Raw genomic sequence first — 15076 nt, 5'->3', positions numbered from 1 at the left:
CAACACAGTTAAGGCTGCATATTAATAAAAAGATTAAATTTTAACTTAACTCCTATAACGGTATAACAAGAGTGCTCTTTGTTTAAGTGGATATTCGATTGATCTTATAACTAAGTCTATCCCACGACAAATATAACAAAGCGGAAATATACACTTCAACAAGGAAATAAAAATTGTTTCAACTTGGCAAATCAACTTTTAACTTTTTAATATACCGTTTACCTTTCTGACCTATGTAAGCACTTACAAAGTACACCTATAGCGTCATAGTTACGACTTTGTATATATTATAAATTTTAGGCTGTTACTAAATCCTGTTTTTGATAGTAGTTCGCTTAATAAGCTTAAATGTTACATTAAATTCAACGTTGCCTCAGGTCTGCTGTTTATTCTATAACGACGATCGACTAAGGAACTGCTAAACTATAATTAACACAATTTTGGGAGAGGCATACAATTAGGCTTTAAAATCTACATATACTTAACTAAAAAAAAAGAATTTTCGCACCAAAGATTTAGAACTAAACTTGACTATCAGACTATCTTATGCTATTATGTATAAAAAACTGTTTAATTTTTTACCGTTATCTTTTTACAATAAACATTGCACTTTAAATAAATAAAATCAGTTTTCGATATTATTTACTTAAACAACATTCCCATTGACGAAGTTGTGTATTACAAAGGCCGGGATATTTTTATAAGACTCCGCGGGAAAACAGTTATAATTTTCCGGTAAACGTTACGAGTTTTACCGGTGTGCTTCCTTCTTCACGTGTGCTGTTAACTGAACTAACTGCTAGTTCTAATTTTTGTATTTATGTTTTCAGTATTTAAATAATATTTTAGGGGGGTTTTTTAAATAACGTTCGTTCTGCTAATATTTTACTTAATTCTAAACCTTTAGGCAGCCTAAATTACCTCTTCGATTTTTTGAGCTACTCACTTACAATTTACGCTGGTATAGTATTTTAATACCCGTTCAAAAACCCTCCCGTACAATCCAAAGTGGATCTACCACATTTTTTTCAAAAAATTCTTGAGTAATTCACTATTTCACTTCAAGTTACTTCATAAGATTCGCCGTCAAAATTTGCAGCCCCCTTTTTCATATTCTCTCTTCTGTGCGGTCCACTCTCTTTTGTTTCTCTCAAAAGTGCCGGTCGCCGCACCCTAAAAGTCGATTGTTAAAATCACTCGGACCCGAAAACTTAACGCGGGTCCATCGCTGTCTGGACTGCCTGATGGCATATATGTATTACATTCTGAAATATGATGTCAGCAAAAGGCAATAAGAAAAATCATTGACCATATTTAATTGACTAATATTATTATGACGCCTTTGAAATGTGTCACCTTCAAAATGATTAAAAATGTCTGACAACAAATAACAACGTCTGGACGAACTGCTCAAATGAAAATTTTTTAAAAACTTTTTTAAAATTTTTATTTATTTTAAATAAAATTTAAACTTCAAATACTTCTTTATTATTACTAAAACCACAACAACTGGTAACTTAAAATTATTTAACCAGTTTTAATATGGGCTTGGAAATAAAAACAACATTTTGTCATAAAGCTTTTTTCAATTCCTTCCGCCTTTTAAGTTGAACATCAAAGTGTTTAAAATAAATATAACTTTTCTGGTAAAAAAATCTTGTTTATTAAAATCAATATCTTACCTCAAATTTCAATTAATTTAAGTTCTCGTTTAGGAGGGTTATGTACAAAGTTTATTCAGCGTCTTGGGTGTGACTAGTAATATATTTCTTGTCATTGCTTTTAGGAACATTTATGATAAATATGATATTTCCAAACACTCAGTTCTTTAAAGTGTGCACCCAATTTGCTCGGAAAATAAACAAATCTATTTCACTTTGCTTGTTTACTTTCAAAATCAATTTAATATTAGTAATCATATGTTGAAGAGAACTTATCGGTTTCAATATTGTCTTCATAAATCTAATAGTTACTCAGATACAAATTTAATATTGGGAAACCAAAAAACTTTAACAAAGTGATTTCTATAAAATATCACCCAGTTTTTTATATCATAGGGTTAAATCATGTTACTAAAATAGAATGTATATATAGTTGACAGTTACGGCTTAAAACATCGACATATACGGTTTTAACAGTTTTATTATTTGTTGTTATTGCATGAATCAATATACACAAAGTCAGTTTTTATGAAGGAAACCACTTTGTAGTTAAAAATTCAAAGAGAACCCTTTCATTTTTAATACGGAACTAGAAAACATTAAAAGTCGTATTTAAAAATATGAAAGGTAAGAAGAATAATTGATATTCACCCTTGTACCAGTTATTTAACTTTCAAGATAAATAAAATTTAAAAATAATCAAATTTCCGATGACCTAATGTTTGGGTAAAACGGAATTGATTTTTTGTAAAATCATTAACAAATTTTAATGGTGTTTTTTAATATGTATTTTCACAGAATATTAATGTGATGTGGTTTATAACATCCAGTTTTTATTTGCTTAAACTAAATCACAAATTTTTTTAGACCGCAGGGTCTAAGGTTCGATTCTCATGTTGCTATCCACAATTTTTTACTTCTTTATTAATATTTTAATTATTTATACTAGCATAAGGCCACACAAGAAAACTTTTATTTGGTAAAATTTTTACCAAGCTATTTTAAAAAACCTTAAAATGTAAATAAAACCTAATTATGTGTAGTTTATGACCGACAACAGACAATAGACAGTTAACTGATTGTATTAGTCAAACAATACAGTTTTGTTGTTTACAGTTTTCAATTAACATACACTCATATGTAACAATAGAACATTATTGTTTTTAAAATAAACAAATTGTAAAAATGTTGTTCATAAATAAATAAATAATCTATTAGCAAATTTTGATAAACTCTTAATTAAAATTGTAAACTAAAAAAATTATTTTAAAAGCAATATAATCCTACAAGGAACATTATTTTTAAATGCTGGAAACAGTCTAATGCGATACAAAATATGTTTTGATATAATTTTATACCTCCCAAAAATTTAAATTTGTTTTGAAAATGATTTGTATGCCAACGGCTTAAAAAAGTAAATAATTTAAAATTAACCACATTTTTTATCTAAATAAAAACAAAACACATTTTCCCAATATGCCAAAAATATTTTTTATTTAATTTAGAAAAATTTTATGCAAGTTTTATATAAGTTAAATAACACATTGACCTTTAGCTTCGCAAAAAAAAGATTGCGACTATTTTAAATAAAAGAAAACTCAGATTACATTTGAAACAAGATTAAATTTGTTTTACACATGTTCTACATGAATCGTTGTGTTAATAAGCACGTTATATTACTGCTTGCTTAAAGTCAATTTGCAAACTTAATATTTAAACTGGCTGACCAATTGTATGACCTGCGTTAATGCCCAAACAGCAAACAGGCTCTTTAAATATTCAAAAAAAGAAGAATAAGTACTTTACCAGCCAGTATATGATTTAATTTACCTCCTTTATACTTTTTTGAATTTTAAAAGAAGAAAAAAACAGTTCGTGATATTATTGGCACCATATTTAACCCAACTCTACATACACAGACCAAGCACATTTTTTTCGAAATCCAATTTTATTTTTGGACACAAATTACTGAAAAGTGATCGAGTAAAGATCGAAAGTTAGGAAACCGTAAGAACACGTCATATGAGTGTATGTGTTTGCTGTTTCCATATAAGCCAAATATAACCAAACATTACACCTACAGACGTTACTAATATCAACCAAAATATAGTAGAAAAAAAAACGTTTATTTTAAAAATTTTATTGTAAAAATCAAATGTAGTATATTGCTGGTTTTTAAATTAAAAAAAAATTTTACTGAAAAAAACATGATAGGCGATCATACAGGGGTTATAGTTAATATAATCCATGATGTATAAATATTTAATACAAAGTCTTATATAATTCTCGGTGGGGGGGCAAGAAAATTGTCGGAAGTCTACAAGGAAAAAACAATCAAAAACCATCATTATTTAGAAAAAAAACACTTTTTAAGCCGTTGCAGTAGTTTCATGCAGTTTTAAAGGATTTAAGTAATACCTGTAATCTGATAGCGGTGTAGGGCTGTGATCTATTTTTAGTTATTCCACCAAAAATGACGTAATAAAAGAATTTAGTTTTACTTGTCACTTTTTAAATAAAAAATGATGTAAAATTTAAATTTAATTATAAATCGTAAAATATAAAAAAAGGAAATTTTTTTGGTACAAAAATAAAACAAAAAGTCGCTACATATATATTCTATACAACAATAAATGACAATTTATAAACAATTAAAGCAATAGCATCCACTAGTGGCCATTTCGCTAAAACGATTACGCTTTTGTAATGTTTATGTTATTATAATTAATGTATATTTCTTACTATAACAATACCTATCTCCGTTTTAAAAACGCCAATCAATCAATTTTCAATACGAAGCTTTACGTTTTTAAAACAAATCTAATCTCAAGGAATTTTTATTGTGTTGTTGTTATGATATATTTGGTATAACAAGCTTTAATTTTTATCTCTAAATCTCTTCCTTTGGGTGGTCGAGTTTCTATTTATACAAATTAACCATACAACAACAATAACATAGTAATTTATCTTAATATTCAACTCAAAAATTATTCAAAACACAACTTAAAATTTAAATAATTAAAAAAATCTTATAGGGAAATTTTAAGTTTTTTTTAAACAAAAATTAAAGCTTCTTATAATAAAAAAATTAACTTTATAATTTAGCTTGAGCGCATTTAAAACGAAATAAAGATATAATAAAATTCTATAGTAAACATTTTTTTCACAATTTTTCACAAAGATCTGTTAGGAAAAGGTTAAACTAGAGGTAAAATCACGTACAAATACATCATAAATATGATAGATTTACCCCCTGATAATATTTAAACAATAACTTTAGAAGCGGTTTAAGAATATTGCGTGACAAAATAATTTTAAACCGAGGTTTAATAAGTTAGGCACGCACTATTTTATAAAAGTTTATTTATCGTGTATTAAAAATACGTGTATCATTACAAACATATTTTTATAAAGATTTTTAATTTTCATCGTCTAAAAAATATTATAATAAAGTTTGAAATACATAAAATTTTATTTTTGTAAAATAGTTATACCATTTCATTGTGGTTGCATGAGTTTAATTTACCCAAACGAATTGCTCTAATCCCCAAAACATTGTCAATTTTATAAAAAGTATGTGTGCCAATTATTTAATGGAAAAAGCTTGTTTATAGTTCCCATTATCAAGTTTAATTTAAATGTTTTAAAACTGAATTTTTGTTCTTTTTTGTTTGGACAATTAATCCTTTTATTTGTGTTCTGAATTACTTAAATAAACTGTACAGAAGTATAGTTAATTGATTAGTCAAACGATGTACTTAATGTGAATATCAAACTTTTTCATATAATACAGTTTAAAAATCCCTTACAATTTTTACACTTATTTTTAGATTTTTGTTTCTTAACTTTTCGATTGAGCAAGACAGGCTGAAGATATGTTTAGTATAGTTATAACAACAACCCATGATCAGGTTAACCCACATAACAAAACATAATAGATAGGAAATAAATGATATGCATTTGAATACAACTTTCTCTTGCGTGCAATCGCTCGAATAACCATACCATAACGTAAATTATATTCCAAATTTAAAGGATATGTATTTTATGCACTTGTTTTGTAAAGGTATACTACGAAAAATATTCATTTCTATTGTTACCAGCAGTTTTTTTCTTTATATGGGTATAGCACTGCCTGGTATGCATAAACACAACTTTAATAACTTAAAATAGGTAAGTAAAGAGTTACTTAAATTCAAGTTCCTTTAATGTCATTATTTTCTAGCCTTTACAATAAGTGAATCCAAATTGTAAATAAAGTGTTCAAAGATGGACTTGAATTAAAATAGTGTTGAGTTTTATAAGACAAGTTTATATACATGCTAACATTTCCGTGACGATCGCTATTTTAGTAGGACAAAATTACAAAAAAAAAGAATAAGTTAAGTTATTTCAAATTTATGAACCAAGTTATTGTTGATTTAGATATGAAAGAGGTCAATAAAATTGTGGAATTCGTAAAAATTCACTTTCAAGTTACCGCCTTAATAAAAAGAGATAGGTTTCATGTTTAAATAAATAAACTCCGCGTTAAAATTTAAGTTTTACAGCAAAATTATTGCTTATTGGCAATGTTAGGTCAATTTTTAAACTCTATTGTATAAGGTTAATTGGCTAATAAATTGACCTTGTAAGAATTAAAAAAGATAATTCCTAACAAGGCCAAATTGATTAAATTTACCAACATATAACGGTTTAATTACCACAAAAAACTAGTTCCAGGTGCGGTTTGGGCTAATAACGTTTAATATTGACACGATTGTCACACTTGATAACTGGTTACATTTCAAAGCGGAAATCTTATTTAGTACCAGCTTTGTGACGTCACAAAAGAGGATTTGGCGAATCTAATCTTCTACCATTTGATCCATTAGATGCGACGGACAAAAAATTAAGATTTAGAATAAAAACCAATTGTTTAAAAAGAAAAACGACGATACAACAATTAAGTTACTCAAAATTAATTAAAATTTTACAATTTTTTTGTGCAAAATAATAACTTTTAACTAACAATAAAGTTAGAAAAATGTTGTTAAAAAAAATTGTAATTTTTCCCTATTAATTGTTTACACTCTCGTGTCAATTACGCCACAATCAAAAAATTCGAATCGTGCGAATTATTGGCAACAAACGCTAAAGTTTGTGTTTTAAATTCTACATTTCCCACGCTATAGGGTGGTAAAGAATTAAAAAATAAAGTCCAGTTCTCTTATTGGTTATTTTTAGAAATTGGCATAAAACTTGCATTTGTTAATTGTTGGTAGCATAGGCCTTTGTGAAATGTATTTAAAGTAAAAACATTTCGAGACAGGGGCAATGGCTTATTAAGTTATGTGCAAACTGCTTTACATATATAGAAACATTTCCAATTTAGAAAATTATTCAATTTAAAATATTTAAAAGAAAAACTTATTATATAATCAATATTTATTGACAGAAATAAAAATAAAAAATTTCGCCGCGTGTTTAAATTGAAAACACGACTCGCGAGCGCCCACTGACGGATGTACAATAATAATTTTCGCCTAATTCCAATTTGAACAATACTATTTTTAAACATCAACTAAATTAAATACAATTTTCAGTATTGTGTAATTTTTAAATGCATAAAATAATTAAACTAGTTAAAAAGTTTCCACACACTTATTTTATGGTCAGTGGATCCACAAGCTAATAAATTATCAGATTTGTCTTGGAAATCAGAAAATGCCAAAGATTGAATTGTACCAGTATGATATTCTAAAACTGCAAGTGGTTTTAAAGTTTTCCAACTGAATATCCGAACTTTGTAATCCCATCCTCCGGTAGCTACAATTTTTTTATCGAGTCTAATTTTAACACTTGCTATTCCAGGGTTTAAAATTTTGGCAGTTTTTACAATTTCAAAATCAGATATTTTGTCATTATCACTAATTTTAGAAATATCAATTTTCCATTTGATTAAATCGTTCGTTGCAGAACCTGATATTCCAATAAAATTGTTTTCATTTTCCGTAATGATATCAAAGCACATAACAGGTTCTGTGAATATTCTTTCAGCTTTTCCCACAATTTTTTCATTCTTAAAATCCCAACATAAAATAGATCCATCTTCATACCCAACAAACACAAATTTTCCATGTTTCAAAAATAATTGTATACACATTAACATTCCAAGGGTAAATGTTGGTGGTGGTATAAATCTTTTCAGTAATTTGCCCTCGGTTAAATCCCAAATATTACAAGAGGATTTTTCTTCACCAGGCACAGCTACAATAATGTGATTTTCCTTAGATAATACAACACTAGGTTTACAGAACCCAGTACTAGAAAGAGACAAACAGGTTTTGATTTTAGGAGTTTTAAATTTCAAATCTACAACTCTTAAAATTCCTTGTTTATCTAAAGTCACAACTAAACCATTTTCTACACCAAAACCAGACAACATGTTTTTCGGATTCTCAATTTCTAAGTTTGAAATTATTCTTCGGGTTTTGAGGTCCCAAATATTAACCCCACCTTTGTCTCCATATGAGGCTATCAGCAAATTTAAATCCTTGAAATGACCAATTTGTGGAATCCAAAAGTTTAAATCAGTCACTGCTTCAGCAGATTGTTTTAACACAAACTCAGGTGAAATGTTAGACATCTATTTTAAATAAGAAACTATTTATTGTTGGCTTTGAATTTATATTTCATAGACTGACAAGACGATAAATATCTTCTTAAGACCCACTTAATTAAATTTTATAAGTAGTAATCAATAAAGGTTATGTAACTGACTTTTACCAAACAAAAAAAAATTAGAAAATTAGTTATGTATAATATTTCAAACCGACATTATTAACTCAGACATATCAAGGTTAAATAGACGCGAAAAAAATCTTATGAAGTCCCACGTCTGCACGTGGCACGTCTGACGTGCTCTTGTAGATTGTACATGCTTTAATTCAAATCTAAGCTAAAAAAACTAATGACAAACCTTTACCCTCATTCATATGCTTTTTATTTATCAGACAAAACTATTAGTTTATTTAACAGGTGAATATTAAACAGCTAAGCAAAGTAAAGTTATAAACTAAAGTTATAAACTATTAAGATCCACATGGCATTGGTTTAGGGAAATACCCACAACTGAAGTACGATTACAAACTTAATACTATTTTATTAATACAAAAAATTAAACTTTTAAAAATAAATTTAAATAAATGGTAAAGTTGTAAATAAAATTTAAAACAAAATAGAAAAAACATGTTAATTATTAAAGCAAGAAATATAAATTAAGAAAAAGTCTGGCAACCCTCTAAACATGTCTTATTTGGCGCCAAATCATAATTACGCGGGAAATTAAGAAAGAAAAATATCAATATTGGGTAAAATGTCAGAATATTTATTGATTTATGTGTCTTGTAAGTGTTTTTATATTAATAAATTATATATTAAACAGTAATTTTGAACAATTTCTCTAACCTAACTTCTTCGTAGTAAAAAGAAAAAAAAACTTTTGTATAACATTGCAAAATAAAAACCAAAGTACAAATTTTTATTTTGCTTAACTAGGTATTGTGGTTTTTTTATTTGGCGTGGTCAATTTAAAAGCATATCTCCATTAATATTTAAACTATTATATAAGTTTTTAATAAAATGGCATCAGAACCTACTTTTGATGTTCCTCGATTCTCGTTGGAAAGTGTAAGAGAAGCTATTCAAGAGGGAATTCTTGGGGAAAATGTTCAAAACATTACCACAGATCAACTTAAAAACCTCACGCCTACCTTGATGGTCCAGATTTGTAAAAGTTTTCTTCAAAAAATAGATTTTGATGTGGATCATCTATTAGCAGGTGGTCCAACAGAATTCCCAGAAATCTGTAATTCTTTTTTTTCCTCGGCTGTAGTTTTAGCTCAAGTAACAAGTCAACTGATCCCAGGATTAACACACCCCCTAGTGTGCAGCAACATTTTATATCCAAAATGGTCAAGCGTACGAAGCTTTTTAAGCTGGACAATAAACTTTTGTCGATTTTGGAATCGTTATCATACACTTCTTACTGATAGTATGACTAAATCGGAGGAGCTAGTTGCATCGATAAATGCTTTACAGAATGAAAATGTCAACCTCGAGAGAGTGATTTGTGATATAGATGTAGAAATGGAAAAGAACAGCGAACATTATGAGAAGCAAAAACAAGCTCTGGGTACCCTTCAAGAGGTCTTCGAGCAAAATCAAAGATTAAAAGAAGAAAAATTTGCTAAAAAAGAAGAAGTAAAACAGACCCTAATGGAAACCATTCAAAAACTTGATTCATATGATGTACAGCACCAACAATATCTAGAAGAGGAGGCAAAAATAAAGGAAGGAGTTGTAAGCAGTCCTGGAAGACAACTCTCTGAGCATAAGACCTTAAGTGAAAAATTGGAACTGGCCAAGGATGATCACCTAAAAGTTCAAGATAATCTTAGTGATTTGGAAAGAAATGCAAACAACATGAACCAAACCATGGATTTAGTTCAATACACTTTGGACCAAACAAGTGAAAGTATGTCTTTTTTAACCAAAGTTAAGAACCAGGAAGATGCAAAACTAAAAATGCAATGTCAAAGCCAGTCGACAATGCTGGATTTGCAAAAGTCTAAGCAAGAAATTAACACGCTAAAAGAAAATATCTCGTCCCACAGACAGCAACTACATCGATTTAAAATTCGCCAACAAAAAAAGAAGGGCTCAAATGATCAAAAACTTAAGGACCATAAAAATGAAATTGAAGTTTGCAGAGACAAAATGAAAAATAAAGATGAGCAAATAACAACTAAACTTGAAAAACTACAAAGTCTTAAGAAAGATAGAATCCAACAACATGAAAAGAAAATGGAACTTCTACAAACAAAAGAGAATGAAATCTTGAGTGCTTTTGCCCAAACTGAAATGCGAATAACAAAAACCTTGGAGGAACACGTAAAAAATAAAATTTTTAATTAAAATATCTCCTATTTTATTTTTTTTGATATTTAAAAATGTTATTGCTTTTTATGATGTTGTTATATATATTTTCAATAGTCTACAATCTACATATTTTTTTTATAAATTGTTTGTTTTAAATTGAGTTTAGGTTGAATCAATTTTTAGTTTTTTTTGAATACACTTGAAAATAAATAATATAATGTCATCACCATCATCAAGAAGAAGTGGACGAAATCGTCGTGGCAACGATTCTGTTGCAGATATGAGCAGTGACCTGGCGATGATGCCTCCAACTTCTCCAGCAGTGGAGCCTGGTCTTCTCGATGCAACTTCCGACTCCATGCTTAACCCTCAGACTCCAGCTAATATGAGTGAAATTGATTTAAGTTCACCTCTGTTTTATGGAACCCCGGGAAGTGTTATGGCTAGAACTCCTGGAGGTTCAGCTTTGACCCCAGGGAGGACACCAAGAGGAGCTCAAACTCCGGTAAAATAATATTTTGGAAACCTAAAAGTAAAATTAAAATTTATTAACTTTTCCGCTCCTTTTTTTATATTATTCAATTTCTTTGCGTCATAAAACTGATTGGACTAGGTTTGTTATAACAAATATATTGTTTTTATTTTAGGTTCGTCAGAGAGCTGACTTAGGTAGCAGCAGTCGAGTACGAACTGTAAACCTCAACTCAGATCAACCTGAAACAATTCTTGAAGAAAATGAAGATGAACTTCCAGCTGCAGACCCTGGAAATCAACTTGTTATTTGGGGGACTGATGTGGTTGTGAGTCATTGCAAGGCTCGCTTTACCCAATTTGTTAACAGGTTTGTGTTATTTTTAATAATTTGCTTAACAAATTGTATATATATTTATAATATATAAATAAACTAAACTTTTATCTTATTTAGGTTTACTGCGGATTCAGATGCTGTGGAAGCTGATGATGGTATGGATACAAATGAGCCTCTTTATCTGAGGAAGTTGGAAGAGATAAGTGTAACTGAGGAACCATATTTGGAGGTGGATTGTTGTCATTTAAGAACATTTGATGGAGATTTGTATAGACAACTAGTATGCTATCCACAGGTGGGTTTCTTGTGTTTATAACTGTAGAAATGACCTTTTTAGAAGGGTTAGGGCTGGGTTAAAATAATAAATCTTTTCGTCTTGGTAGATTATTTTATTTGTTTGATAGTTCACATAAAAAAATTTAGTGATCAATAAAGATTGGTATTTTTTCAATTAATTTTTTCTGAAAAAATTATATTTTAGGAAGTTATTCCAACCTTCGACATGGCGGTAAATGAAATGTTCTTTGGAAGGTATCCAGATATTGCACTTGAACACCAAATACAGGTAGTTTCCTACCTATAAAAACACAATTTAAAAAAATATTTTTATTTTACTATTTTGTTTGTTGTAGGTAAAACCATTCAATGCGGAAAGAACGAAAAACATGAGATCTTTAAATCCGGAGGACATTGATCAGTTAATCACGATATGTGGGATGGTGATTCGATCTTCATCACTGATCCCTGAAATGAGAGAAGGATTTTTCCGATGCAACGTCTGTAACCATGAGGTCACGGTTGAGATCGAAAGAGGACGAATTGCTGAGCCGGGATTATGTGACCGCTGCAAAACAACTCACTCACTGTTACTTATACATAACCGATCATTGTTTACTGACAGGTAGAGGGTGCTAAAGAGATAGAATTTGAAGTCTTTTAACTCATCAATTTAAACTGAGTACATTTTTATTAATATATTACCTTCAATAATTTGCGATTGCAATTTTGTAAACTTCACCCGATTTTCATATTATTTAGGCAGTTAATTAAACTTCAAGAATCTCCTGATGACATGCCCGCTGGCCAAACACCGCACTCCGTCTCACTTCACACATATGGTGATTTAGTAGACTCTGTGCAGCCTGGAGATCGGGTCATCGTGACTGGGGTGTATCGGGCTCAACCACTTCGAGCGAACCCCAAAATGAGGAATGTAAAGGCGGTCTATCGCACTCACGTGGATGTTTTGCATTTCGACAGGGAAGATGGAAAAAGACAACAGCTTTATGAAACGGCAGATGACGATGACAGCCAGGTACATTCTGTTACCTTATTTTTTGTCAAAATAAAAGATTTCTGAAATTGTTAGTTACTCTTTTGTTTGTTTTTTAGATTCAATTTAGCAAGGAAAGAATTGATACAATCCGCTCTTTATCAAAAACACCCGATGTTTATGATAGATTAGCTCGTGCTGTTGCACCAAGTGTATACGAACATGAGGACATTAAAAAGGGAATTTTACTACAGGTAATATAAGGACCAGGCTAACTAAAGGTTTCTTTTTACAGCAAATTTAATTTATCATTGTTTTAGTTATTCGGAGGATCAAGAAAAGAGCTTAAAACTGCAGGAAAGCACGGTGGAAAGGCAGGAATGAGGGCAGAGGTCCATGTTCTACTTTGTGGTGATCCAGGTACAAGTAAATCACAACTTCTGAGATATGTTCATGAAAAATTGGCTCCTAGAGGACAATATACTAATGGAAAGGTAACCATTTTAAATAATAAACCCTTATTAATTTGTGGGCTAAACAACTTGAAATGCAAAATCAGTTTGGTATTACAATTTTAAAACTAGAGTTACTTAGGCTATGTTTGATCCGAACCCATATAATAACCTTCTTTTGTTTAGGGTTCAAGTGCAGTTGGTTTAACAGCTTACATCACTAAAGAACAAGAAACTAAACAGTTGATGATGCAACCAGGTGCATTGGTGTTATCTGACAATGGAGTCTGTTGTATTGATGAATTCGATAAGATGAATGACAGTACAAGGTATGGCAAATCATACCAGGGATTTATCGTGTTTTATCTCATAGAAATTCATAACTTAATTAAACTAATATTGGGTTTTGAATAAATTAGATCGATTCTTCATGAAGTTATGGAACAACAAACTCTATCGATAGCTAAAGCTGGGATTATTTGTCAGTTGAATGCTAGGACTTCAGTATTGGCTGCCGCTAATCCATGTGAATCGCAGTGGAATGCAAGAAAAACCATCGTGGAAAATATTATGCTTCCACATACACTAATGTCCAGATTTGATCTTATTTTCTTAATGCTAGATCCACAGGTAAAGGTTGAACCTTAAAAGTAAAAAAGCATTTTCAAAAAAGATATTTGTCAGTATTTGATCAATATTAAATATTTTAATTTTATTTAGGATGAAGCTTATGATCGTAGATTAGCTGGTCACTTGGTGTCACTTTATCATCGATCTAAGGAAGATGCAGAGTTGGATATTCTCGATTCTGAGGTCCTAAAAGACTACTTGGCATATGCCAGAGCTTTTATTAAACCAAGATTGTCAGAAGAGGCTGGCCAAGAACTTGTACAAGTAAGAAAAAAAACGTAAAACCTTGTTTAATTGACTTTTAATTCTGAATTATTAAAATCCAACCTTCAATTTAGGCATATGTTGAAATGAGAAAAGGTGGGGGGTCTGGTAGGCAGGGTGGGGTAACAGCATACCCACGTCAACTTGAATCCCTTATTCGACTCTCAGAAGCTCATGCTAAGACCAGACTATCCAATAAAGTTGAAAGAGCCGATGTAAGGGAAGGATTGAGACTTTATAGAGAAGCACTGAAGCAATCTGCTACTGATCCAAGAACTGGAATTGTCGATATTTCAATTTTGACTACAGGTATTATTTTTTACATTGTTAACATTTCCTAAAATTTTTAAATAAGCAAAGAAAGTTTGGAAAAAAATAGTTCTAGCGTTTAGATTTTCGCTAAAATTAGGTAGCTCAGGTTTTTTCTGTGTACCCAAACAAAAGTAATCAAAAATATAAGTTCAGGACAATGTTAAGTTATAAAAATCCAACCTTTTACAAAAATTTTGGCTTTTTTTAGGAATGAGTGCCACTGCACGAAAACGCCAGGAAGAACTAAAGGGAGCTCTTAAGCAGTTAATCGACCAGGACAAGAGAGGTGGTCAAGGTGCTGGCAAAGCTGGGCCAACAATCAGATGCAGACCATTACTTGACCGATGGAGAGCACAGACAGACCAGATCATTACACAAGCAATGTTTGATGAAACAATACATGCTCTACAAGATGACGAGTTTTTGGTCCGTACGGGAGACACCATTCGTTTATGTTAAAAATAGAATTTCTTACAGAGCTTCGAAAATTCAAATATGTATATTTTTTGACTTGTCTTTGGATTGTAAAAATCATGTTGTTGTTTTTTTTTCATTAAATTTTGTTTTTGCAATTGTTAAACTTGTGTTTTTTCTAAAAATAACAATTTGGGTATTTAGTTGAGTAAGAAAAACTAAAGAAAATGAATATAAGTATAAAAAAACTTCAAAAAATATTAGGTCAAGAAACTAACAAAAAAAATCTCAAAATTGTTTACAATTTATATTATTAGCAAATTTAAAAATACTTGATAGA

The 15076-nt window shown here is 30.0% G+C and overlaps 3 protein-coding genes across 3 annotated transcripts; 2 read left to right on the top strand and 1 right to left on the bottom strand.

Moving 5' to 3' along the window:
• Positions 1 to 7281: 7281 nt before the first annotated feature.
• LOC145751090 (guanine nucleotide-binding protein subunit beta-like protein 1) lies at positions 7282 to 8289 on the bottom strand. Its single transcript, XM_082567172.1, has one exon. It carries the CDS (start codon positions 8287 to 8289, stop codon positions 7282 to 7284), a length of 1008 nt encoding a protein of 335 aa, XP_082423298.1.
• A 729-nt stretch (positions 8290 to 9018) lies between these two features.
• LOC145749815 (uncharacterized) lies at positions 9019 to 10619 on the top strand. The gene is made up of 2 exons (XM_082565677.1): positions 9019 to 9049; positions 9274 to 10619. The coding sequence occupies exons 1-2, from the start codon at positions 9019 to 9021 to the stop codon at positions 10617 to 10619; spliced, it is 1377 nt and encodes a 458-aa protein (XP_082421803.1).
• A 181-nt stretch (positions 10620 to 10800) lies between these two features.
• Positions 10801 to 14781, top strand: LOC145749307 (DNA replication licensing factor mcm4-A-like). The gene is made up of 13 exons (XM_082565034.1): positions 10801 to 11088; positions 11231 to 11424; positions 11509 to 11686; positions 11873 to 11956; positions 12024 to 12292; positions 12430 to 12706; positions 12784 to 12918; positions 12985 to 13158; positions 13303 to 13445; positions 13536 to 13746; positions 13837 to 14010; positions 14085 to 14319; positions 14531 to 14781. Exons 1-13 carry the CDS (start codon positions 10801 to 10803, stop codon positions 14779 to 14781), a joined length of 2613 nt encoding a protein of 870 aa, XP_082421160.1.
• Positions 14782 to 15076: the final 295 nt, after the last annotated feature.

The sequence above is a fragment of the Corella eumyota genome, chromosome 4 (genome assembly GCF_963082875.1).
Source record: "Corella eumyota chromosome 4, kaCorEumy4.1, whole genome shotgun sequence".
Taxonomy (NCBI): domain Eukaryota; kingdom Metazoa; phylum Chordata; class Ascidiacea; order Phlebobranchia; family Corellidae; genus Corella; species Corella eumyota.
The sequence above is the reverse complement of the archived record's forward strand: the minus strand, read 5'-3'. Positions and strand labels throughout refer to the sequence as shown.

Excerpts from the sequence above, each read along its gene's own strand:
- LOC145751090 (XM_082567172.1), bottom strand. The coding sequence starts at position 8,289 with ATGTCTAACATTTCACCTGAGTTTGTGTTAAAACAATCTGCTGAAGCA.
- LOC145749815 (XM_082565677.1), top strand. The coding sequence starts at position 9,019 with ATGTCAGAATATTTATTGATTTATGTGTCTT. Across the intron at positions 9,050-9,273 it reads TTTATTGATTTATGTGTCTT|TTTTTAATAAAATGGCATCA; the intron begins GTAAGTGTTTTT and ends CTATTATATAAG.
- LOC145749307 (XM_082565034.1), top strand. The coding sequence starts at position 10,801 with ATGTCATCACCATCATCAAGAAGAAGTGGACGAAATCGTCGTGGCAAC. Across the intron at positions 12,919-12,984 it reads AAAAGGGAATTTTACTACAG|TTATTCGGAGGATCAAGAAA; the intron begins GTAATATAAGGA and ends TCATTGTTTTAG. Across the intron at positions 13,747-13,836 it reads TCTTAATGCTAGATCCACAG|GATGAAGCTTATGATCGTAG; the intron begins GTAAAGGTTGAA and ends AATTTTATTTAG.